The sequence below is a fragment of the Sapajus apella genome, unplaced genomic scaffold (assembly GCF_009761245.1).
Source record: "Sapajus apella isolate SASKATOON/1434 unplaced genomic scaffold, GSC_monkey_1.0 scaffold67, whole genome shotgun sequence".
Classification (NCBI taxonomy): domain Eukaryota; kingdom Metazoa; phylum Chordata; class Mammalia; order Primates; family Cebidae; genus Sapajus; species Sapajus apella.
This window is the reverse complement of record NW_022437007.1, coordinates 6,196,078-6,221,700: the sequence shown is the minus strand read 5'-3', so window position 1 is coordinate 6,221,700 and position 25,623 is coordinate 6,196,078. Positions and strand designations below refer to the sequence as shown.

Genomic DNA, 25,623 nt, shown 5'->3' with positions numbered 1-25,623 from the left:
GGCCTAAACTTTTCTATTACTGCTTTTAAGATCTCTTGGTTTTACCTTTTGTATATGACTGCTTTTGAGTTTTGACTTCTTGACAAATCTGAGAAGGGTGATGAATGAGTGAACTGAAATTCAAAGACTTGGAGGTGTGTGGTGCTCTGCCTGATCCATACATATCGTACAGGCAAGCCAGTACCTTCCAGGAGACTAGGAGCACCCTGCTGGTTTCTCTTGTGATACATGACACCTTTGACAAATGGGCCAGCTAGCCTGTGCTCAGACTGGATCCAGGCCTCACATGCTGTTCTTCTTGGCCTTTCACTCATTTCTCTGTCCAGCCCCTCCCCTTAGACACTATTCAAAGGTCCCGGTGCTCCTGTGTAGTCTCAGAGCCTTTTATCCCACTCTGTGCAACTCTGTTCTTGCTTTACTAAATGAAATGTGGTTTGTTACTGATTCCCTGGTTTGGTTTACATATGTCACATAACGTAAAGTATATAGCATTTTATTTGTGGTTAAAATTGATGTGTTTTGGTGTTCATAATCTTTTCTGTAAAGTTGGGCTGGGAACCTTAGATCAGAAACTGTCATTGATCAGGCCCAGCACAGTGGCTCATGCCTCTAATCTGAGCACTTTGGGAGGCCAAAGTGAGCAGATCACTTGAAGTCAGGAGTTTGAGACCAGTCTGACCAACATGGTGAAAGCCCATCTCTACTAAAAAAAAAAAAAAAAAAAAAAAAAAAAAAAATTAGCCAGGTGTTGTAGCGCTTACCTGTAGTCCCAGCTACTCATGAGGCTGAGGCATGAGAATCACTGTACCCAGGAGGCGGAGGTTGCAGTGAACCGAGATTGTGCCACTGTACTCCAGGCTGGGCGACAAAGACTTCATCTCAAAAAAAGAAAAAAACAGAGACTCATCGATCAGACCTGTATCATTTTTACTTATAGACCCCTTTGTACAACATAAAATCTGAGAAGGTAAAGGGCAACATATGAAACTCTAAGTGAACTGGTTTGGTTTTGTTTCTGTTTAACAGTGCTCAAGATAACTCCTCCAGTTTTTGTGGGACACTGTCAGATAAGTGAGTTGCGTCAGTTATTCAAGGACAGTGAGCATGCGTTACAGAGCTTAGTGTTTCAAGGCTGGGCTCCTTGCCTTTGGAAACACCCGCAACCTAGCCCCTGGCAGGACTGGCAGTAGGGCTTTGCCACGGTTGACTTTCCAGGCAAGGTGTGGGCTTCAGCAATAGTCGCAGAGTGGAAGCACCTAGAACCAAGGTCACTCTTAGTGAAGATGGCTCTTAGTGGGTACCGGAGTTTAACATGTTTGCCTCTGTGTGGCAGGAGCTCTTTAGCTCTCTGTGAAAGAAAGAAAGATGAGAAACAGGCCAGTCACAGTGGCTGACATCTGTAATCCCAGCACTTTGGGAGATCGAGGCAGGCAGATCACCTGAGATTGGGAGTTCGAGACCAGCCTGACCAACATGGAGAAACCCCGTCTCTACTAAAAATACAAAATTAGACAGGTGTGGTGGCGCATGCCTGTAATCCCAGCTAGTAGAGAGGCTGAGGCAGGAGAATCGCTTGAGCTTGGGAGGCAGAGGTTGCCGTGGGTCAAGATCATGCCATTGCACTCCAGCCTGGGCAATAAAAGTGAAACTCCATCTTAAAAAAAAAAAAAAAGAAAAAGGAAAAGAAAGAAAGAAATATGAGGACCATTCTGCTGGGGCCCGTTCTGAACACCGGCATCACAGTTTCTATACAGCTGTAACCTTGTTTATTTGTTTATGCCCTTTTTTGTTGTGGAAAAAAGATTCAGGGAATTTGAGGGACCTAATAACAAACATTATTAGGAGGATGTTTGGATTTTCCTAGGTAACTTTCCATTTATAATGTAGTTCATATAAATGGCTCATCTTGTACAGGTTGAAATCATACTTGTTTTGTATTCAGATTCTAAATTTCTCCTGAAACTACTTTTCTTTGCTCTTTGAGAAACAGAAAAGTTGGGAAGCCAAGTTCAAGTTCAAGTAGAAAGTCAGATTACAAGTAAAGATTCAGCCAGATCTGAATGCTTTTCCACAGTCCATGAGAGGAACTGGGACTGACCACATTGGAGGGAGTGGGTGATAGGCCTTGATACCAATGTGAATTTTGGAAGTTGGAGAAGACTGGCTTTCCTTGGTAGTTTGACTTCTATTCTGGACAGTCTTTACTTCCAGTGTCCAGCTCTCCTGTTGGGAGGAAGGGAACACAGATGGTGAAGAGGGCTGCAAATGGCCCTGAGTAGCATTTTGCTCTCCGTGCTATCCTGGTAGATGTGTTTACCTTCAGATATCATACCTGGGAGCAGTTCTGAAGTCACAGAGTCCGTGTCAAGACTAGTGTGAGCTTTATACCTGTGGTGGCATTTAACACTCTGTTAATGTAAGAACTCTTTATGTTCACACTGTAGTTTGTTCTCTAAGGTTTCTCTCCTTGTACCCATCTAAAGTTTTGTAGGGACAAAGGCCCAAGTTCTGAAACAGCAGGGACTCAAAAGTGTCAATGTTAAGTTAGCAGTAGAAGATGTAGAGAAATTAAAGACATAAAGATATTATTTATTCTCTTTTAGGCCTGATTTTTTTTTTTTTTTCTGGCTCTGTTGCCCAGGCTGGAGTGCAATGGCACAAGCTTGGCTCACTGTAACCCCTGACCGGCAGACTTAAGCCATTCCCCCACCCCAGCCTCCCAAGTAGCTGGGACTACAGTTACACACCACCACACCTGTCTAATTTTTGTATTTTTGGTAGAGATGGGGTTTCACCATGTTGCCCAGGCTGGTCTGGAATTCCTGAGCTCAAGCAATCCACCTGCCTTGGCCTCTCAAAGCGCTGAGATTATAGGTGTAAGCTACCATGCCATAGTAGTGTAATGAGATTTTTCTTAAAGAAAAATTGAGAAGGTAGTACAAGAGTTCCCATGTAAACTGCACTCAGTTTACCCTATTATTAACATATTAGTATGATATATTAGTTACAATGAATGAACCAATAGTGATACATTATTACTATTAGCTAAAGTCCACTGTTTTTAAATTTCCTTAGTTTTTTTTACCTAATGGCCTTTTCTGGTTCTGGGACATTAGATTTAGTTGTCATGTTCTTCAGGCTTCTCTTAGCTGTGGCGGTGTCTCAGATTTTTTTGGGTTTTTTTTTTGTAATCTTGAGGAGTACCGGTTAGGTGTTTTGTAAAATGCCCCATTATTAGAATTTGTTTACTTTTTTTTCATGATTACTCTGAGATTATGAGTTTGGGGAAGGAAGATCACAGAAGTAAAGTGCCATTTTCATCACATCCTATCAAGGGTGTATGCTACCAACATGATTTACGACGGTTAATATTGGCCTTGATTACTTGATTGAGGTAGTGTTTGTCAGTTTCTCTCTCCACTCTCCACTGTAAGTTACTCTTTATTTCCTCCTCTCCACACTGTGTACTTTGGAAAGAAGTCACTATGCTTAGCCCACGCCAAAGGGGTGGGGAATTATGCTGCCCCTCTTTGAGGACAGAGTATCTACATAAATTATTTGGACTTATTCTGCATGGGAGATATGTCTCTTCTCCCATTTATTTGTTCACTCATTATACTACTATGGACTGAAAGATACTTATTTTTCACTTTAGACTATAAACCATACCCTACTTCATTTCTTTTTGTTTGTTTGTTTGTTTGTTTGTTTGTTTGTTTGAGATAGCCTTGCTTTCTCCTAGGCTGGAGTGCACTGCTGTGATCATAGCTCACTGCACCACTGCAGCATCAAACTGCTGAGCACAAGGGATCCTCCCTCCTCAGCCCCCTGAGTAGCTGGGACTACAGTCATGCAACACCACACCCAGCAATTTTTTTTTTCCTTTTATGTAGAAACAAGGCCCTGCTATGTTGTCCGCTAGTTGCTCTCAAACTCCTAGGCTCAAGCAATTCTCCCACCTCAGCCTCCCAAAATATTGGGGTTACAGGCATAAGCCACAGCGCCCCGCCACTTCATTTCTTTTGTTGCTCAAATCATTTCAGTTTGGGCCATTGGGAACTCTCTCAGTAGGCTCCCATGCTCCTTTAACATACCTCTATCTGTGAGGGGTTGGGGTGAGTATTTTGAGCACCTCCTTACTTTCTGGCATGACAAGGGCTCCAGAGTCATCTTGTATATTTCCTACCTCCATCCTAGAATCAGCCATTTCTTCACTCATAGACTGTCTTTGGAAAAAGCAGCACAAGCTGGAGCAGATATGGAGGAGAGTGCATCCTCATTGTATTTCCTTTTAGATATTTTGAATATGTCCTCTTTAAATTTACAAATCCAAAATGTAGGGGTTATTCTAGTGGTTCCCATTAGAAATTTTCAAGTAAGGTCTTGGGAGAGAAGAGGGGTGGGTTTCAGTCATCCTAGGAGGTTGCATTGGCAAAGTTTGGTGATTAATGGGACACAGGTTATGGAGCAAGAAGGAGGAACCAAGGATGCCTCTCCAGTTTCTAACCTGAAAAAGCAAGTGGAAGGTGGACATTAGCCAGTACAGGGAAAGCAGGAGGCCCCATTCAGGGCAGACGGATATTGAGATAATTTTTTAGCTACAGAGGTTGGGATACATTTTTACCTTGAAGCGTCTACAAGTTCTCCAGTTGTTCGTAGTCAGCTGTAATTTAGAAATGGGAAACTGGGCCAGGCGCGGTGACTCACGTCTATAATCCCAGCACTTTGGGAGGTCAAGGCGGGTGGATCACAGGGTCAGGAGTTTGAGAACAGCCTGGCCTATATGGTGATACTCTGTCTCTACTGAAAATACAAAAATTAGCCGGGCATGCTGGCACGCACCTGTAGTCTCAGCTACTCGGGAGTCTGAGGCAGAAGAATCGCTTGAACCCGGGAGGCAGAGGTTTCAGTGAGCTGAGATTGCGCCATTACCACTCCAGCCTGGGCAACAGAGCAAGACTCTGTCTCAAAAGAAAAGAAAAGAAATAGGAAACTGGCTCTAGTGAGATGGGTTTGAGCAGAAGCTAAAATTTGTTTTTTTGTTTTTTGTTTCTTTTGAGACAAGGTCTCGCTTTGTCACCCAGGCTGGAGTGCAGTGGCACAATCTCGGCTCACTGCAACCTCCACCTCCCGGGTTCAAGCAATTCTCCTGCCTCACCCTCCAAAGTAGCTTGCATCACAGGCATACACCACCATGCCCAGCTAATTTTTGTATTTTCAGTAGAAACAGGGTTTTGCCATGTTGGCCAGGCTGGTCTCGAACTCCTAACCTCAGGTGATCCACCCACCTTGGCCTCCCAAAGTTCTGGGATTACAGGCGTGAGCCACCATGCCCGGCCAGAAGCTAAAATTTGGAAGTCTTGAGTACATGAGTAGAGTAAGGTTCAGAGGGCTGGGATTAGACCAGTGTCATCAAGGCTTGTCTGTTGTCCTGAATTCAGCTTTAGATTCTTCTTCAACAAGATGTTCATATCATTGATAAGAGAAATACTTTTTCCATTCTGCCTGCAACTGCATTTCCTCTGTTCTTAAAAGTGGTAAAATAAGCAGAAAGTCAGTATAAGGAAAACTTATAATATGTACTTTTAAACATTTTTATTTAAATGCTCTGAAATGAACTTTCAGGGTAAGAATACACATTGTCATAGTGTTCAAATAAGACGTGATTTGGTCACTCTGCAGATACAGGATGCACAACCACCCAAAATTTGGTTTAGATGTCAAGATTGATGACTCTACATTCACACACCAAGAGGATATGAAAGGGCTTATTACTCATATAATGAGGCTCTTCTGGAGAGAGAACAGGGTGGGCTTCTCAAGCTGGCTGGAGAATGTCCTGAGAGAATGGGACAGGGGATTAGACTGGGGCTTTTATGGTGGTTGTGGGGTAAGGCTGGGTTGAAGGTTCCTGCATATCATTTGAAATTCTCACTGGCACCAAAGGAGAGAGCACCTGAGCTTTCTCATCAGTTTGCCCAGGTGTGGAGCAGAAGGGGAAGAGGGAGAAGAGGGTAAAGCTATCAGCCATTGAACATCAAGAAATATGTCAGATTCTTTATTACAATGTGGGCCATTGAATAATGAAGGATGACATCCCAATTGTACTTGAACCCTTCACTGACCGAACTGATAGAGTGTTTTGTGGAGACAAGCAAGAGCAAAGGAGGTACTCTTTTTGTTTGTTCTTTGTATGGGGGAAAGGCTGTGACACCGCATTGACCTTGCACAATTCCATATAGGCAACTGCTTGAGCTGTGCTTACCTGAGTCCTGGCAGTATGACTTGATCCTCCCGGAACACTTCCTACCTCCCCTGGGAGGCTGTCATGGTAGTTTCTCATCAACTCCAGAATTCTGATGAGGTATGGGACTTTCTGCCCTGCCTGCCTCAGACTAGAGCTGCAGTATATCAAAGCACTTAGTTAGCTGCAGTCTAGAACTGACTCCTCAGCAATGGGATATCCCATAACTTGCCTCATAGGCATCTGGCCCCTTTCGTCTTGGTGTTGTCCTTTTTGGTATGTGGGACAAGGATCACTGGGAGCTGGCACCTTTGGCTTATTCTTCTTTTCACTGTCTATGTAAGTAATAAATTGTCCAAATCTAAAAATGCCTGGTCGTAGCTGTACCATTGAATCTTGGCCTTGGCCTTAGCCTTGCTTTGGCTTGTCTTCATATACGTGAGCTTGATAATCTGTAGTGTGGCTTAGTTCCTTATTTCTTCATACTTCTCCTATTTCAGGCCCTTGGTATTTTCCTGGCCTGGATATTTATCTTTTTCATTTCCACAAATTGGTTGGCTCTTTTGCTTTAGTTTTTTTCTTTCTGAATTTGCTAACTTATATACCTGTTTAAGAAAAATTAGAAAGTAATGCAGATAGCAATAAAAACTATAAGGGATAAAGGAATAAATCTAAGAAAAAAATGTGTGATACTGCTATGGAGAAATTGTAAAAAATATTAAAAGAAGACCTAAATAAATGGAGCGATAAATCAAATTCTGCAAATCAATCTATAAATTCAGTGTAACTTGAATTAAAATCCTTTGTGAAGCCAGACTGAATATTTTACTTAAATGGAATAAGAAAGGGCCACATTTTTATGCCCTTCATAAGTCTTTTGTAGACACTTCTTTCTTAGAGCTCAAACTATGGATAAAAGACATAGGATATGAGAATGAGTGGTCACCAAGGTGGCTAGCTTTAAATTTAAGGTATTTTACCATACAACATATCCACATAACAAAACTGCACTTGTACCCCTTATAAATTTTTTTAAAGCCTATATAAATTTTTTAGAAATTTATACAAGTTTTCTAAAAAGGAAAAATTTTAAGATGTTTTGAAATCACGGTGATAAGAACATTGGCTTTTTATTAAAGGGCCTCTATAGGAATTTTACTAAAACTTTAAAGTACCTGTTTACCTTTTGTGGCCTTTAAAGTCCTAAAATCATTTTGTGATTTGGGAAATAAAATGCATTCCTTATAATTTGATTTTCCTATTAACAGGTTTGGTTTATTTTAAATGAAATTTTCCTGCTAGACAATAACTACAGTTCTACTCATTTACCTTTTAAATACTCCTGTGTTTGTGTGTTGAGAAATACAGTTGCTAAACTTTAAGGAACCTTATATTTTTTCCAGTGTATCAAGCTAAAACTTGAAGATAAGTAGTGTCATATTACAGTAAACAAAGATTATTATTTTGTTTTGGATGTAATGCCTCCTGTGTCAAACAGATATAAAAAGTGCTCAGATTCAGAGCCATGCTATCACTTACATCATCCAAAACATTATTTTTAATGAAGGCAGAGGAAAAAAGAAAATCTAAACGCTGTATATACTGCTTTGGCCACAGGAAACTTCTAACAAATTCAGCATTTGAATTCTGTCTAGAAATTTGTTTCTCTAACGCTTAATTTCTGTCACATTTGATTGAGATGGATATCACTGTCATCCTTCATATGGTTTGCTCATTCTTCATTTAGCAGCATTTCTTGAGCGTCTCATGTGGCAGACATTTCTTCTAGGATATGTGAATAGATCAGTGATCAAATGGACATTATCCCTGATCTCACAGATTTTGTATTCATGGAGAGACACATAATAGACAATAAAATGTAGGCAACCACTTAACATTGAGGAAAAGAAAACTTATGGAAGCCCTCTCTAAAAAGATGAAATTTCAGCTAAGACTTGAATGCCCGTAGGGACCAGCTATGTAAAGATCACAATAAAGAGCATCTTAGGTATGGGAAAGGCTGGTGCAAAGATGTATCGTGGGGATGAGAGAGTGGCGCAGAGTGAACCTGGAGAGGAAATAAGGGGTGTGATCCCACTGATAATTTTTTATTTTGATGGGATTGTTTCCACATGTATTTGGATGGCTGCTGAAGATACAGAAGAGTTAGGAGTTCTCTGCAGCATCCTTTTCCTAGATGTCTCCTTGCAAATGAAAATGCCTGGCAGAGCAAAGATCTGCCTTTCTAGGGTCCTGCCCTGATCATTTGCTGTAGCGCTATTTCCTGCACAAAGTCTGAGGGTGCTCCCGTTTGGAACTATAATCACATTTTTCAGCAGAGTAAATAAGCCAACCTCAAAACTTTTTCCTTTGAAGAAATTGGAGCTGCTTCTGAGTGCTTGATTTTTGCACTTTCTTTCTAGACTTACCACATTCTGTGGTAATATTATTAAATCCTTGAAGACTTTTGTTTTTCTTCTCCGTCAGAGTATGAGCTCCATGAAGGCAGAAACCCACTCAACCTTTCTGTTCCCAGCAGCTTGTATAGTACCAGGCATATACTAGATGCTCAATGAATATTTGAATGAGGGGAGAAAATAAGTCCATCCATATACATATATATATATATATACACACACATATATATGTAGAAGTATGCATGGATTTTTTTGGTAATTATTGATATTATCTGGTCTTTTCATATAGAATGTCTGGGATGTCTTCTCTTTGGGCCTTTTCCATGGGTGGCTTTTGTTGACATTTGAGTCTCAGTTGAGATGACCCATTATTCTCTGACCACTGATTAAAGAATTTACCTCTACCAAACCCAGAAGCCTAAAAATATTAAGGAACATTTAGACATAACACTTTTAAAACTGAAACTGAGCCTGTGAATAATTTAACTAAAAATCATGCATATCATGCATATTTTAACTGAGACACCAATTGGAGAATTTCTTTATCTAGTACACAGAGTTAATTGGGGGCACAGCTAGCACTGAACTGATGCAAAAGTTCTTTTCATTATTGTGTAGATGCTAGGCCCTATTCCAAAGATAGTGAATCAACTGGGGGAGAGCCAATGTTGCTGTCTTGTCTTTTTTTAAAGAGATGAGGTCTCATTATGTTGTTCAGGCCAAACTCAAGCCCCTAGGCTCAAGCGATTCTCTGGGCTTGAGCTGTCTTCCTGCCTCAGGCTCCCAAGTTACTGGACACACATGCTTGTACCACCACCTCCATGAAGCTTCCTTTGTATACCAGCACTCTGGCATTGCATCAGAAGGCACTGCCATTCAGACAGTGAGCCAAGCCAACTTTCAAATACACTCATGTTGACTAAATCCACCCTTTTATCATGAAAATGGCAGTTGTTTTCAGGTTAAGGTTAGTCCTCTTGCATTTGAAAGTTTACTGAATTGTTACCTATAGTATATAATTAACAGTGATGTGCCACAGCACTTTTACGTAAAAATCTTAAAATATTTTTGAGGCGGAAGTGCTGGATAGCACTAAGCCAACACTTTAATATAAACTGTCTCATTTGCATGCCATAATAAGTGTCATTCAGCAGGAAAAAAGGAATGTTCTCTTTGATTTTTTGCCTTCCCTTGTTATATCTCTATTACAAGTTCTAAGTTATTCTCGTAATTAATCAGAACTAATAATCGTTTCATACTCTGAGATGTCTTACTTGGCTCACCTTTTCCAAGAATGATTAGGCGTGAAAAGCTAACATTTATCATGTGGGGCACTGGGTTAAGTGTTGTACATGTATTGATTTGTTTAATCTTCACAGGAAGCTTATGAAATAGCTGTTTTTCAAATTTTTCTTTCGTCTACAACCTTTGCTAATGCATTTTACATCATGATCTGGTAACACCTCTTTATATATAACAAGGAGGAGTTTTGTGGATTAATATTAACAGTGCAATATTCTCTATTTTCTGTTTTTTTTAAATGTTGGTTTTGATTCACTAAACAATTGAGAATCCACAAGCAGATAGCAGCTTTCATGAAAAATACTGAGGTGTGGTACTTTATTGTCCCCGTTTTACAGATGAGAAAGCTGACAGGTTAAATAAACTGCTGTCCAAGTGTCACCTACTAGACACAGAAGCAAGATTTGAACCAGGATCCTGGACTTTTACCCAGTTTGCTAACCTGAATTATGCAATAAAGATAATTTCCAGAATAAATTGGACCTCAGGGTCGTCGCTATCTTGTGTTGTAGGAGCAGAGTGTGATACCTTTTATCACCCCTCATAAGGGTCATAGCTGACACGCCTGTAACAAAATATAGGTTAACAAGAGAAAAGCATAACAAATTTATTTAATCAAAATTTTACATGAAAAGGAGGCAGAGCAAGATGGTTGAAGGAAGCCTCCACTGATCGTCCTCCCTGCAGGAACACCAAATCTGAAAACTATCCACACACAAAAAAGCACCTTCATAAGAACCAAAAATCAGGTGAGCAACCACAGTAAAGTACCCGGTTTTAACTTCGTAGAAGGTAGGAGGGAAAGAGAGACAGTCTTAAATTGCCAGCGCCACCCCACCCCTATCCCCTGGCCGTATGGTGCAGAAAGGGAATCTGTGGGCTTGGGAAAGTAACTTTGCATTGGAATGCTATGCTGCCAACACCAGGCAGAGATCAGCTGGTGCCCACAGAGCACTTACTCCAGCCCTAGCCAGAAGGAGATGCCCATCCCAGCAATTGGAACTTGAGTTTCGGAAAGCCTTGCCACCATGGGCTAAAGTGCTCGGGGGTCCTAAATAAATAAACTTGAAAGGCTGTCTAGGCCACAAGGACTGCAACTTCTAGGCCAGTCCTGATGCCGTGCTGGGCTCAGAGCCAGTGGAATTGGGGTACACACGGCCTAGCGATATATCAGCCAGGGCAGCTAAGGGAGTGCTTGTGCCACCAATCTCCCAACCCCAGACAGTATAGCTCCTAGCTGCAGGAGGGACTCCTTTCTTCCACTAGATGAGAGGAGAGGGAAAAGTAAAGAGGACTTTGTCTTGCAGCCTGGATACCAGCTTAGACCCAGTAGGATAGAGCACTAGGCAATATCTTGAGATCCCCATTCTAGGCCCTAGACCCCAGATAACATTTTCAGACACAGGCTGGGCCACAAAGAAACCCGCTGCCTTGAAGGGAAGGACCCAGTCCTGGCAGTATTCATCACCTGCTACTTTGAAGGCCCTGGGTGAGACTCTGAGACATGATGTGACCTGGCACATTCACACCTGTGGTGACTATGAGGAAAGGCCCCTTATGCTTGAGAAAAGCAGAGGAAAGAATGAAGAGGACTCTGTCTTGCACCAGGGTACCAGCTTGGCCACGGTGGGGTAGAGCACCAAGAAGGCTCTTAGGGTCCTCAGCTCCAGATGTTGGCTCTTGAACAGCATCTGTGGACCTGCCCTGGGCCAGAGGGGAGCCCGCTGCCCTAAGGGTGAGTCCCAGGCCTGACCGCATTCACCATAAGCTGACTGAAGAGGTGTTAAGTGAACATCAGCTATGAGCTGGCAGTACCCACTGTGGGCCTGTGGCGGTAGTGAACAAGGAGAGAGACCCCTCTGCCTGGAGAAAGGGGAGGGAAGAGTTGGAATGACTTTGTCTTGTGGCTTGGGTGCCAACTCAGCTGCAGCAGAACAGAACACCAGGTAGATTCCTAAGGTTTGTGACTCCAGGCCTTGGCTCGAAGACAGCATCTCAGGGCCCAGCAGGGGGAACTTTAAGGGAAGAATACAAGCCTAACTGGCTTCACCACCTGCTGATCTTAGAGCCCTATGTCTTTGAGCAAACATAGGCAGTAACCAGGTAGGAGTTGCAGCAGGGCTTGGGTAACATCCAGTGTTGTGCTGGCTTCAAGTCTGACCCAGTGCAGTCTCAATGGTGGTGGTCACAAGGATGTTTGCGTCACCCCTCCACCAGCTCTAGGCAGCTCAGCAGAGAGACAGAAAGAGAAACTCCGTTTGGGAGAAAGTAAGGGAAGAGAACAAGAGTCTTTGACTGATAATCCAGAGAATTCTTCTAGATCTTATCCAAGATCAGCCAAGGGAAGCACAGTGTCAGTTGGCTTGGGGTGTCCCCTAATGCAGATACAGCTGCAGTGACCAAAAACTTAGATCACAGTACCCAAGTCCCTTCAAATACTTGGAAAGCCTACCCAAAAAAGAATGGGTACAAACAAGCCCAGCTTGTGAAGATGACAATAAATAACCTTACTCTTCAATGGCCAAACACTGACTGACGTCCACAAGCATAAAGACCATCCAGTATCACATTACCTTACCAAATGGACTAAATAAGGCACCGGGGGCCCGTCCTGGAGAGGCAGAGATATGTGACCTTTCAGACAGAGAATTCAAAATAGCTGTGTTGAGGAAACTCAAAATTCAAGAGAACACAGAGAAGGAATTCAGAATCCTTATTTAATGAAGAAATAGAAATAATTTAAAAGAATCAAGCAGAAATTCTGGAGCTGAAAATTGCAATTGTCATATTGAAGAATGCATCAAAATTTTATATGGCATGGGAGTCTTCAGAGATACCCAAAGACTCAAGGGAAGACTGTCCATTTTTATGCTTAGATTTGGTGAAGAGTGGGTAGCCAGGTAGAACTGTGATTGGACAGAAAGGGGATGATCTTACAGTAACAGACTGAAGGGGAAAACCCATCCAGCAAGGGCCCATCCCAATTCTTCTTGATCTCTCTGTGTGGCATTTCTTCCTGCCAGGTATAGGACTGGACCCCTTCTGGAATTGACAGTCTTACAATCTACTTTCAGATAAAGCAGGCCTAAGAATTTCTTTGTAGCCAGCTCTTACACAGAAAGGCAAGGGAATGTTAGGGTAATAGTTCTAGGTTTCACGGCTGGCTTTGGGGAAAAGGGGATCTAGTTTCTATGGCTTGCCTTGATGAAGAGGAATTTTAGTTTCTGTGGTTTGCCTTGCAGGGAGGATGGGGAGCAGAAGAAAGAAGGGCAGGAGAAGGTCTGAGACAGACTTGACTTCTGAGGCCTTCCAGTGCCCTTTGGTTCAAAGTGCTCAGCATGCCAAGGCACCATATTTTGGGATATTGTTTTCTGAGCCCCAGTACTGTGACAGGAGAAAAGTACCAACAAGTACCACTCGTCAACCTTGTCCTCTACCTGCCTGGAAGAAGTTGATTTGCTCAGCATAAGGCAAGGAGAGAGGCAGGATCCTAGAGATATGGAAGGGGGCTTCTGGATTCTGCAGGGGACTTTGGGAACTCTAGGTGGCAAGGCAGAAATATCTAATTGGGATGTTTTATTAGGTAATTTTGCGGGACTCTGAGGAAAAGCTCTCTTCTAACTCCCTTCAAAATTCTCAGTAAAATAACCTCTTTTACTGATACTTGAAATGTGAATTTGGTTTGGGGGATTTAAGTCTGGTCTCAAGATGGCAACCAGGTTAGCTTACTGGGGCCAGCCACATGTGGGTAATAGTTCGGTTAAACAAAGTTCCATACATTCAGGAAGTATTTGCTAATTGCCTACTGTGGTCAAGGCGCTGTTACGGGTACAATTGATGCAAAGATGATTAAGACCTACCAAACAAATTTTCTGTAAATATCAGCTAGATAAAAGGAAAAGCATCTGATAGACCTTTGCTTTGGAAAGAAACTTGAGTCATCATGTTCGCTGATGCTATTATAGAATTGTCCACCACTGTACCCCAGTTGCCTAGCACACCTGGCATTTCTTATTAATTGATAGCAAAGTAACTCCCAGAGCTCAGGTCAAGGAGTCAGGTTATTTACATTTGGCTACAAAAGTATAAATAAAAATATAATAGTTCATGTGGAGACACTGCTTTATCAGGTTATTTACATTTGGCTACAAAAGTATAAATAAAAATGTAATAGTTCATGTGGAGACATTGCTTTTTCAAGTGATATCCATGAGCATAGTATGCTGTGTTTACCAAAATCAATTTCCTTTGCCCTGTGATTTGCTTCAGAAAATGTTGACTAGCCATCTATAGCACCATATTTTCTTTTCCACTGGACTGAGTGACATTTCAATGTCTGTTTCCTTCGCCCTAGGGAAGTAAAGCAGAACAAGTCTGTTTTCTTCCATTCTTTCAAACCTGTAGATGTTCATCAAGCAGCTTGACTTGAAAGAAACACTTTGGCTACCTGAGAGAGACTAGCTCCTCCTCCCTGCCTATTAGAAAAGTCTGGGCTGGCACTGTCAGCTCATACTTTCCAAGACACAACTGTAGGCATCTAATATGTAGCAGGAGGAGGCAGAGAAAGGCTCAGAGGCAAAGAAGTAATCCAAGCAGAAAGCATATTGAAGAGTAGAGGTTTCTTTTTCACAGACGACAGTAGCAGTAGGGGCTGGAAGGAAGGAGGGTAAGTATTGTATGTATGGAGATGGGGGTTGGGAGACAGGATATTCTGTGGGGGGAAAAACTTAGTTGCCTAAACTTTACCTCAAAGTACAGAGTGAAGGAGTTCTTAGGAGGAAATATGTGTAAGTAAGCATTGTGTATGGCATTAGTTACCAGGTGGCAATATGGCTATGTTGTGTGGACCATTTTAGTAGAAATCTGCAATCTACATTCTGAGTAATGATTATTTTGCATTTGTAATATGGGCCTGCTAATGTATGCACTTGCTATGTCTGTGACTTTTATTTCCTTTAATTTGTTTTCCTTTTTAAAGGATGTTTTCTTTGCTATTGAGAAATCTTAGGAAGAGAGAAATTATAGTCTCCCCCTGCTGGATATGACTGGTAGAACCTGAAATTTTAGGTTACTTGGCATAGATTTTTTCTTTTTCCAATTTTTGGATTGTATTAAAATACACATAACATAAAATTTACCATCTTAACCATTTATTAGGTTGATGCAAAGGTAATCACGGTTTTTGTCACTTTTTTAATGGCAAAGTGTACAGTTCAGTGATATGAAATACATAATAAATTTACAGTTCTGTGACATTAAATGCATTGATGATGTTGTGCATTATGTAGCTACATAAGGACTAATTGTCCTCAACTTTCCAATTCTAAATTCTTCCTACAGCCTCACTAAGCAGTCTTTTGATCACACCTTTCCCATCTCCAAGCTCCTCTACATCTTCTTCCAGCAGTTACCAGCGCCGCTGGCTTCGAAGTCAGACAACAAGTTTGGAAAATGGCATCTTTCCAAGGAGGTGAGTTGCAAGTTTCCTCTTGCCGAGAAAAGTACGAGTCTAGGCAGCTTGATGAAACTGGCAGAGCAACTGTTCGCGCCTATTGTCGGAGGAAAAAGAACCAAACTTTTTTATTAGCTTCAGCTTAGTCTGCAAGTTTACAAATTAGAAGTTCGAAGGAAAGAATAAATAAAAGCTAAAATTTAAAAATCTCCTCCTTTGGAAGACACTGGAAAGTATCTGGGTAGTTGTTTCATGAGCTAGACTGGGTGTTCATTTAAAATGGTGTGCTCTCTTTAAATAGGGTCCCTTTCAGATGTAGCTTTTATAAGTAATGAGGGAGATGAGTCTCTTTTTGGCCACAGTGATACCAATGTAGTATTCAAAAATATATGAAGTCAAGAGTCTGTGATATATTCTCTTTGTGAAATGTAAATTCTTAAACTAAACAGATATGAATATGATTATAAATAGAGATGGCATCTAGGTATTTTCTGCTTTCACTTCAGTTGGTTTTTGGATCTAAAGTTCAGTTGTGTGCAAAAATGTACGTTTGATGTTACATTCATAGCTTCCAACACTTTTTCTTCCTACAGTCCAAATACTTGAAGGGAAATTTTTTTGTGTACCTATAAAAATTCACGCCAATTAACTGATTTAGTAAATTGACTATTCCTCACCATATGCAGGGATCTGTGAAGATATAAGACATTTCAGCTTTGTGCCTGTACTTAAATAGTTTATGAGATGGTACACACATAAATAATGGTATAAAGATGTTACGTGATAAATATCATAGGCAGATATAAAGTGCTGTGAGACTCAGGATGGAGAAAACACAGCGATGGTCATGGGGGGAATTAGGGAGCCCTTCCTGGAAGAGATGGCACTGAAGGGACAAGCCGAGGAACTGAGGGGTCGGGGGTGTGAGTAGCACACATCAGGTTGCTTGCCTCACTTCTGTCTCTTTCACAATCCTACAAGCTAGCTGGAAAGAAAAAAATTATAGCTTCATCACCCATCAAGAAACTGCCTTTTGGTTGGTGGACTTTGGATTAAATGATTAAAAGCTTGGAATTTTGTGTGAACACAAGTCCTAGCTCTGTCACTCACAGATGTATGATAGAATAAGTTAACCTGGGTTCTAGGTGTTGCATCCTCGTCTGCAATATAGTAATACTAGCACAGCCTCAGAATGTTGCTGGGAGGGTTAAATGAGATAAAGCAGGTCCAGTGTTTAGCCAAGACATAGGATATGGGCAATAAAATATGGCCAGTGTGAATTATTTACTATTATTATTACTATATTATCATTATCATTACTGCAACTGTCAGGAGAAGGTGCTACCACCGTCCTCACTGGCATCATACCAGCTTCTGTGATTGGAGGAGAGAAGTCTTGGAAACCATCCTTTTTCAGCATCTTCTCTTTTCTGAAAATGCTTTTTTATCCCTTCAGGTTTAAATTCAAACTTGAAATCATGTTTCTCAACTCCTTCGAAATTCTTCAAAACTAATTTGAATTGAGATCTGGCATTGGGAGCTAGTGAATCTCTAGTGAACTTACACCTAAAATAAGTATCCTACATTCAGAAAAGTTGTGAATACAGTCAGGGCTGGCTACCCAATTTATGGAACCAGTGCAAAATAAAAAGGTGGTGCTTCTTACTCAAAAAACAAGAAAAGTGTTATTAAAGGGACTAAAAAGGAAAAAAGTTTTTCTTTAAGAATATATATCAGATGTAATAGAGATGATAGTGATAGATGAATAATAATATAAATCTAAAATTTCAAACATAATATTTTTGGGGTCACAATTTTATATTATAATATGTGATATCTTGTGTCATAAAACTTTTCTGCAAATACATTTGTTTGGTCATCAAAGTTTATAGTTTTAGCAACTTGGCTTTCAATTGATATAATTGAAAGTGATAGTCCTGGCAAATGCAAGGCGGCAAATAATTTTTGATAATTTTTTACTTGAAGAAGGATCTTTCTGCTGATGCAGTGTTACATAGCTTTATGGACGATGACAACATTTGGATAAATTTTTTATTAACTTTCAAGATGTAAATTTTAGTACATCTGGATCAGATGATTCTTGTTAAACAGTTTTTTGAAAGATTTAATTCTTCACACAAATCTATTTTGAGTAAGTCTGAATTTAACTTTAGATGTAAATTTATACAAGGTTATTTTAATATTTCTTCTGACATTTCCTGTAACTTGTGGAGATCTTACAAGAAACTAAAAATGTTCTCATGAGTTATATATAATTCAAAATGCCTATTTATGCATTCTATCACTGTGTCCTCAATTACAAGGAAAAATTAATTTTAAAATGGCCTTCCTCTTTAATAATTTGTTCATCTGAAGCTTCATATGAAAACAGTGTGAGTTTTTTTGTCCAGTATAACAATCTTTACATTCAATTTCTATTTCTATGCCTATGAATATTTACTTTGCATTGTTACAGCAGTTTTCAAAAAGTCTAAACTGTTTACAGAATTATAATAATTCCCTGATATTGTTTATTGCAATGTCCCCATTTAGGCTTTTACTTTGTGGTAATTTACTGTCCCGGGGCTCAGGTCAGAGAGTTAAATATCTGTGCAGACTGTATAGGGACTGGCTGCAGTGACTCATGGGCAAGCTGGCCTCCCAGCGTGGTTCCTGGAGCTACCAGAATCCTTCCTCTCCCCTCTCCCCCATCTCCCACAGCTATGGCTACTGCAGCTTCTGCTGTCACCACAGTCACAGCCGTCAGTGTGGGTCCAAGACCCAGCCATTCCACTTTAGAGTCTTGTAACACCGTGGCCTGCCTCAGACTTGTGGGTATGTGCCTAGTGCTGGGCCAGTTTCTCCCTGTCTGGGCTGCAAGCCCTTGGTTCTCAGATCACCCATATACAAACTACTGCCCAATGTCTTCACTACTTATGTGCATGTATAGGGGTGGAAAGGGTACGATAATGCCCCCTCCATATCATAAGGGTCATGGCTGACACTCCTATAACAAATACAGGTTAACAAGAAACATAACAATTTTATTTAGTCAAAGTTTCACATGACATGGAGCCTTCAGAAATGAAGATTGAGGAACCCAAAGAAAACTATATTTTTATGCTTACATTCAACAAAGAACAGATTGCCATGTAGAAATGTGATTGGACAAGGAGTATGATCTAATGATAATAAACTTAAGCAGGAAAACCCAGCGGGGCCTGTCTTGACAGAATCATTTTTGACCTCTCTGTATAGCATTCCTTCCTCCCAGGTAGAGGGTAAGACCCCTCCGGAATGGGAGGGTCTTATGATCTATTTTCAGAGAAGGTAGTTCAGAGAAATTATTTGTGGCCGGCAATTACAAAGGTGGGAGGAAATTAGAATAGTATTTCTACAGTAGGTTTTACAGTTGGCTTTGGGGAAAAAAGAGGCTCAGGTTTTTGTGACTTACCTTGGGGAACAGGAATCTTAGTTTCTATGCCTTTGAGGAGGAAGGGGAGCAGAAGGAAGGGCAGGAGAAAGTCAGAAAATCAAGGTCTTGCTTCTGAGCCCCTGTCCCTCAGTTCAAAATACTCAGCATACCAAAGTGCCATACTTTGGGGTACTTTTCTGAGCTTCATTGTCTCATTAGACTTCATTTATAGCACAAAAGTTCAAAGATAAAATTATTTAAAATTCAAGATGGTAATCACAGAACATGAAATTAAGTCTGGGGCGCTAGTGAGGGCAGGACCCTGTGTGAGCGGGGTCACATGCCCACGCAGCCAGCCCTAATAGAGTACTGCTGAACACCAAGAACGCACAGGTAGCAGACATTTTAAACTGATGACTGTGCCTGTGAAGTCCCTTCATTTAAAGGATGTTGTAGTTGATCTCTCCCTTTTGGCAGGTATGCAGGTGGGAAAATTAGTTTTTTATGCTATAGGCAGGAGAACAGGGGGTACCAAACATTATGATTGCCTCTCTTTGGCAGACAATTCATGGCAATTAAAAATGTTCTTCCTAAGAGAGTTAAAGGTAGCAGGGATGATAGTCACAGTTTTCTTTTTTTGTTAGAATTGGGCAACACTTTATTCCGTAAACTAGAGTGAATGTTTTCAATATTCACAAATCTTAACAGCTGGCTTCACACTGACTTCAGGGCCCCCTGCTGTGCCAGGTGGTAAGCTTTGATTACTAGATGGGGAATGGGGCTCAGGCATTTAACAGCTAACCTCAGGGATTCCATCACTTACTGAGGAAATTGAAACCTTGAAGAGCAAAGTATAATGTCCCAGGAAGCCTTTTGATTTGAATTATTAAACTGGACCAACCTTATAAAGTTGCTGATGGGTTGTTCTTTGACCTACAATTTCATATGGCCCAATGTAATACATAGATTCAGCATAAGTTCAAAGCTGAAACAAATAATAATTAGACCAAGGAATCCTGATATCAATGATAGATTATTGAGATGTACTTAAATAGTCATTTGTGCTTTAATTATTTCTGATCTTGAAGCACTTACAAGGTACATAAATGCTTATTCATAAGTGTTAACAAACTTCTATTTGATTTCTTTATAAGGAAAAAAATTGTCTGTAGCTGCAGCCTTTCCTTGACTCTCAGGACTGTTAGCTGATCAGACTGCTTCCAGCCCCTTCCCTCAGTGCTCTGTCCGGTATGATGCATTGGCTAGCATGAGCACCAGCAGACAGATTAGGCATAGGGTCAGAGTCCTTGGTCGTTGCCAGTATCCAAGTAATGAGCCTAAACTAGAAGATAGGAATCCTGGGTTCTAACTCCAACATTGTCACTAAGAACCTTTCTGTTCCCGAAAAAAGTTGAGTCAGCACTCTGCCTCAGTTTTCACATTTGCAGAACAGCCTGTGTACCTTCTCTGGTGACATGGAGATAAAGATATGATGAAGTACTGGGGCACATACTTAAATTTTTGGAAATATTCTTAAACATCCTTTTTTTGTAGAATAATTTTTAAATTATAAGTAAGATATTACATGACCTGATTTATTCCAGGTTGCATGGTTGATCCAAGACTGCAGAATGAAACTCAGTTGATTTAGAATTCAGTGGAGGGTTATAGTGAAGCAAGTAAATTATCCACTCTATTATAGCTATGGAAGTTTTTCAGAAATTCAGCAGGTGGCACTCTCTGCTACATTAACACTGACGAGAGCATTGGCTATTGTTTATAGGGTGGAGATGATGATTGTGAGAAACTGTATCGGGTTCAGTGTTTATTACAATTTGATTATTAAAGATCAAGCTGGCCTAAAGATGAGTGGACTGATAGAGTCATTTTCCTTTGGGAAAAGAAGGGAAATATAAGATGACAGAAAAGAGGAAAGGTTTGCAAGCAAGCCTTACTGTAATATAAACTCAGGAGAACTCCCAAACAGAACAGAAATCAATTACTGTAGTGCAAGGAAACAAGGCTTTAGTATCAGTACTTTGGTTAAAAAAAAAAAAAGAGAGAGAGAAGACCATATGAAACTGTGTGAAGTTATTAGGAAGCCTCAGGAATCTTCTCTGATGATTAGAATCTAGGGATTTCCCAGAGAAAGCAGGTGATGGTTTATTATAATGTGTAGCAGTTATAACAGCACCTCGTGCCTTCAGCGACACATCTGGAGTGAAAACCTTTTACTGATTTACCAACCATACCTATATCTCCAGGCTCTCGCTTGAAGTGAAGGGAACTAGTCACATATAACTGAGGTTAGAATAAGATGTCTGTCTCCTTTCCTTTAAAAATAAAACAGCCAGGCACAGTGGCTCGTGTCTGTGATCCCAGCACTTTGGGACGCTGAAGCGGAAGAATCTCCCTGTGTTGCTGCCAGCTTGAGCAACACAGGGAGACTCCATCTCTACCAAAAAAAAAAGTAACCAGGCATGGTGGTGTGTGCCTGTGTCCCCCCAAAATTAATTATATTAATTAAATAGCTTTCCTGAGCATAACACTTTTGGTGTATGTTTGTTTAATAATAAAATCTGGATTTATTTGAAATCACATGAGCATTAAAGACTATGAGTAAAGACCTAACTAAGTTGAAGACCAGGGGCAGAAGGCTAGTTCTCATATTCTGCCCAGGATGAGTAATTGTTATGTTGTAATTTGTAATAAAGAAAATAGAGGAAGCAGTACCTTCCCATATTGGCAGAGATGCAGTACCTTCCCGTATTGGCAGAGATAGGAGACTAGATGATGGAGTTCGTGAGAAAGAGAAAATGGATTGCATACCTACTATGTGCTAATCTAGGGCTTTCATTTGCACTGTTATGTCCTTTGTGTTGGTGTTTTTGTAGGGGAAAAAAAAGCTTTTTTATTTGTATTCTTGCTGTTAGTAGTTATGTGGTAGCTACACTGGCTTTTCACAATAGTTAAGTAAGCAACATGGTTAGGCCATTTTTGTAAGGCTTACTCCTTCAGACAAATTAAATATATATTTAGAAGTTTTGGGCTTCATGTCTGTCATCATAGAAGCCAACTCTCCCAAAAGAATCAGATTTTTTTTTAAATTCTGCTGTAGCAGAAGAGAGGTAAGTCTTCTGCTTGGAGGATTTTCAGAGAGCTTAATCACATGGCTTAATCTGAGCACTTAGAAGAGTCACTTCCATCTAGTGTTTTAAACACCCCGGGGGAAAAAAAAAAAAAAAAAAAAAACAAACAATAGCCCTGGGAAAGTAATCCTGGAAGTGCCAGTAAATGTTCAAATGTGATACTCTTGTTCAGCAGAATACCACAAAGGATCATTCCTCTTTGGTCATCTTATCCATTGGTATCTATCAGCCAAAGCAGAGGGGCTATGTTTTGGGTAAACAGATACTTCACACTCCTTCCTAAATACCATCAGTTTGACATAAAATTATCCAAAGGAAAAGGACAAGAGTTACAAAGGGAAATTTAAATTACCTGTAGTTTTCATTCGAGTTTCTCCCCATGTTAGGATAAAACTGTGTGGCAAGCAAGCTGACGTTCTCATCTTCATGCTGGGGAATTACAGAAGAGAATGAAGTAAAGGCAGATATACTCTTAGTTACAACTGAATGTTCTGGGTGTCATCCCAGGCATTACAGTTGATCTTCAGTGTGACTCATTGATGCATGGCAACTTTGCAAACTTCTCTTTCCTTCCAGGTCAACTGATGAGACATTCAGCTTGGCTGAAGAAACCTGTAGTTCTAATCCAGCTATGGTTAGGAGGAAGAAAATTGCTATAAGTATCATCTTTTCCCTATGTGAGAAAGAAGAAGCACAAGGGAATTTCCAGGACTTCTTTTTTTCTCATTTTCCCCTGTTTGAATCTCACATGAACAGGCTGAAGAGTGCAATTGAAAAGGTAATAAGGATGTAATCCAAAGTCAAATAGAGAAGTGATTGTGGGGCTTTGAAGATGGCAGAATTTCTTTGCTTATGTATCAGATCTTTCCTAAGAGAGTTAAGTTACCCATAGCAGTGATAAATTCTTAAGCATGTTAATGCTAGTTACCAGATACTGGGTTGCCTTAGGGAAGGAAATGACTGCTTTGCATTATTATCTTGAGTGTTTTTAATTGATTGCATAATATTGTTTTATTAATAAAGCCCAGTAGATAAGTTATAAAATTTCTTCTCAGTAATTTGGCTTGCTTTCTCTTCAATAAAGGCTATGATCTCCTGTAGGAAAATAGCAGAATCAAGCCTCCGAGTCCAGTTTTACGTCAGCCGATTGATGGAAGCTCTGGGAGAATTCAGGTAAAGTGACAAAGTTTGGCAAATCCAGCAGGAGGTATCTGTGAGCAGCCATGGGTAAAGAGAAACTGTGACTTGGCAGAATTGGGGGCCTGGCAGTTATTCCTCACTTTTGTGGTTCCGCCCTTCAAGATGGAAACAGAACAAATGAAGCAAAAAATTTAAGTAATTTACCACTGAGTAATCCTCGCTACTGCTCAACTGACAGTCCTTGATAGGATTGTTTTTAACAGGATGAAGGGGGAAAACTAATATTCAGGTATCTCTCACCAGTCTATTCATTGTCTTTGGCAGCCTCACAAAAAGCCTAAGCACTACTAACCCCATTTTACAGATGTGGAAACTTGAGTTCAGGGGTGCTTATTCAAAGCACAGATGGAGAGGTTATGCAAGTCAGGGAGACATACGTTCCAGTTTGCCAAGTCAGTCCTAGTTTATACCCAGGGTCCTCTGGAAATTGGTATCTAGAGACCTCGCTCCTAGTATCTGCATGGAAGGGTAAACTGTGGTGGGATCCTCTCTCATCATGCTGAGTTGGGATTGTTGCACCATTTCATAGACCAGTTTCTTGATGGGGAATGGAATCCCACTCCAAAGCAGTCATGAGCTAATGAGTCAAACTGTTACTCCATAGGTGAAGGATATAAAAAATGTTATAATCCTTTGAATGTTAGAACACTTTTATGATGCTTAAAGTATATACTAATGAATCTATAATGCTACCTGAAGCAAAATCACAAGCCTTTTTGAAATATGGGTTATGTATAAAGTACTCAAGTAGCATGTTACTTGTTATCTGGTGATCACTAAGACTTAAGTCATATATGTGAGAAATGACATAAAGTTGTGCTCTCTGATGGCAATCTGATGATTAGTAAACCTTCCATGGTTTTTTGGGGAAGCACTGGAGATTTGCCCATTGCTCTGCTGTGGTCAGACTGGACATTGGTTTGTGCTTCAGACTCTGGGCCCTACTTTAATGAAGTGTCCATTTTTCAAACGTCAAGAAAATGAAAGTGCAGCTTTGTAGTTCTGTACTTTGTTTCTATAGAACATAGTAGCAACCCAGCTTAGCCATTGTCCCGCAGAAGCAGCCATAGACAATAAGTAAATGAATGAACATGGCTGTGACCCAAACTTTTTATTTGCAAAAGAAGGTGGCAGTCAGATTTGGCCCGTGGGCCATAGTTTGCCAACCCCTGTTATGTGTGGTGCTGGAATCCCTTATGGACTACATAGATTCAAGTTGTTTTCTCCTTTATTCTCTTACAGCAAGATTATCCAAAATAGTGTTTCTGACACTTTTGTGTTTCCCTGTCTTTCTCTTCTGTAGAGGAACTATCTGGAACTTATATTCTGTTCCAAGGATAGCTGAACCGGTATGGCTTACCATGATGTCCAGCACTTTGGAAAAAAACCAGCTCTGCCAGCGCTTCCTCAAGGAGTTTACACTTCTGATAGAACAGATCAATAAAAACCAGTAAGCTTCAACTCTCTGGAGACTTGTATGCAACTCCCATAGCCAATGTAGGTACTGCATAGGACATGCGTCTTTTTGCATTGACTAAGCGGTTGTTTCTTTTTCCATTTCTCCAAGGTTTTTTGCTGCCTTACTGACTGCGGTGTTAACCTACCACCTGGCCTGGGTCCCAACGGTCATGCCTGTGGATCACCCTCCCATTAAAGCCTTCTCAGAGAAACGTACCTCCCAGTCAGTGAACATGCTGGCCAAAACACATCCATATAATCCTCTCTGGGCACAGCTGGGTTAGTACCTAATTCGACTATTCAGATAATATTATATATGGGATGGAGTTGCAAAAAAATGCTAGTATTTGTGGTTTCTACTGGCTCTCTCACCCAGTAGTTCATAGGTTGTCATTGGGCAGACGGGGAATAGGAAGTTGGTCCATGGATTTGAACTGTAGGGCCACCCCCTTCCTCTCCTTTCCCTACTGGCAGCTCTGTGCTACATTATTAAAGCAGTGTAAGCCAACCGTGTTCTCCCATTCCACAGTGGCTGTTTACCCTAGAGCAGGATTTCTTAACCTCAGCTTTGATGACCAGATAATTCTTTGTTGGTTGAGTTGTTGTGGGGCGTGGGAAGAACTGTCTTGCGCATTAGCAGATGTTGAATGGCATCCTTGGCCTCCATTTACTAGGTGCCAGTAGAACTGCCCCTCCTTCCTCCCACCTGAAGTTGTAACAATCAAAAATATCCACAGAAAAGCACCTCATCCTGGAAAGCAGCATGTTTTAATACTAATGAAAGCTGACACTAGGAGCCAAGCACGGTTTTTACGCATATTCATTAGATTCTCATCCCTACCTTTATTACTCTCAGCCTCATTTTGTAACAATACAGATGTTGTCTTGTCATTGTGCTCTTAAGAGAATACAAGTCCCCTCATGGTTAGGGGTAAAAGATGTGTTCTAACTCAGTTAACTAAAAAATTTATGGATATTTAAATGGA

At 40.7% G+C, this 25,623-nt stretch overlaps 1 protein-coding gene across 5 annotated transcripts in view; it reads left to right on the top strand.

The window, feature by feature from the left end:
• Window positions 1–25,623, top strand: part of FNIP2 (folliculin interacting protein 2) — a 141,641-nt gene that overhangs the window by 78,267 nt on the left and 37,751 nt on the right. For 4 of the 5 annotated variants that reach the window (XM_032248554.1, XM_032248556.1, XM_032248552.1 and 1 more), the window contains 5 exons: window positions 15,304–15,433; window positions 22,556–22,757; window positions 23,064–23,152; window positions 24,483–24,629; window positions 24,747–24,916. In XM_032248554.1, coding sequence (XP_032104445.1) covers window positions 15,304–15,433; window positions 22,556–22,757; window positions 23,064–23,152; window positions 24,483–24,629; window positions 24,747–24,916 — 738 coding nt within the window. The remainder of the gene's footprint in view (window positions 1–15,303; window positions 15,434–22,555; window positions 22,758–23,063; window positions 23,153–24,482; window positions 24,630–24,746; window positions 24,917–25,623) is intronic. The other variant, XM_032248553.1, reaches the window with a different exon arrangement.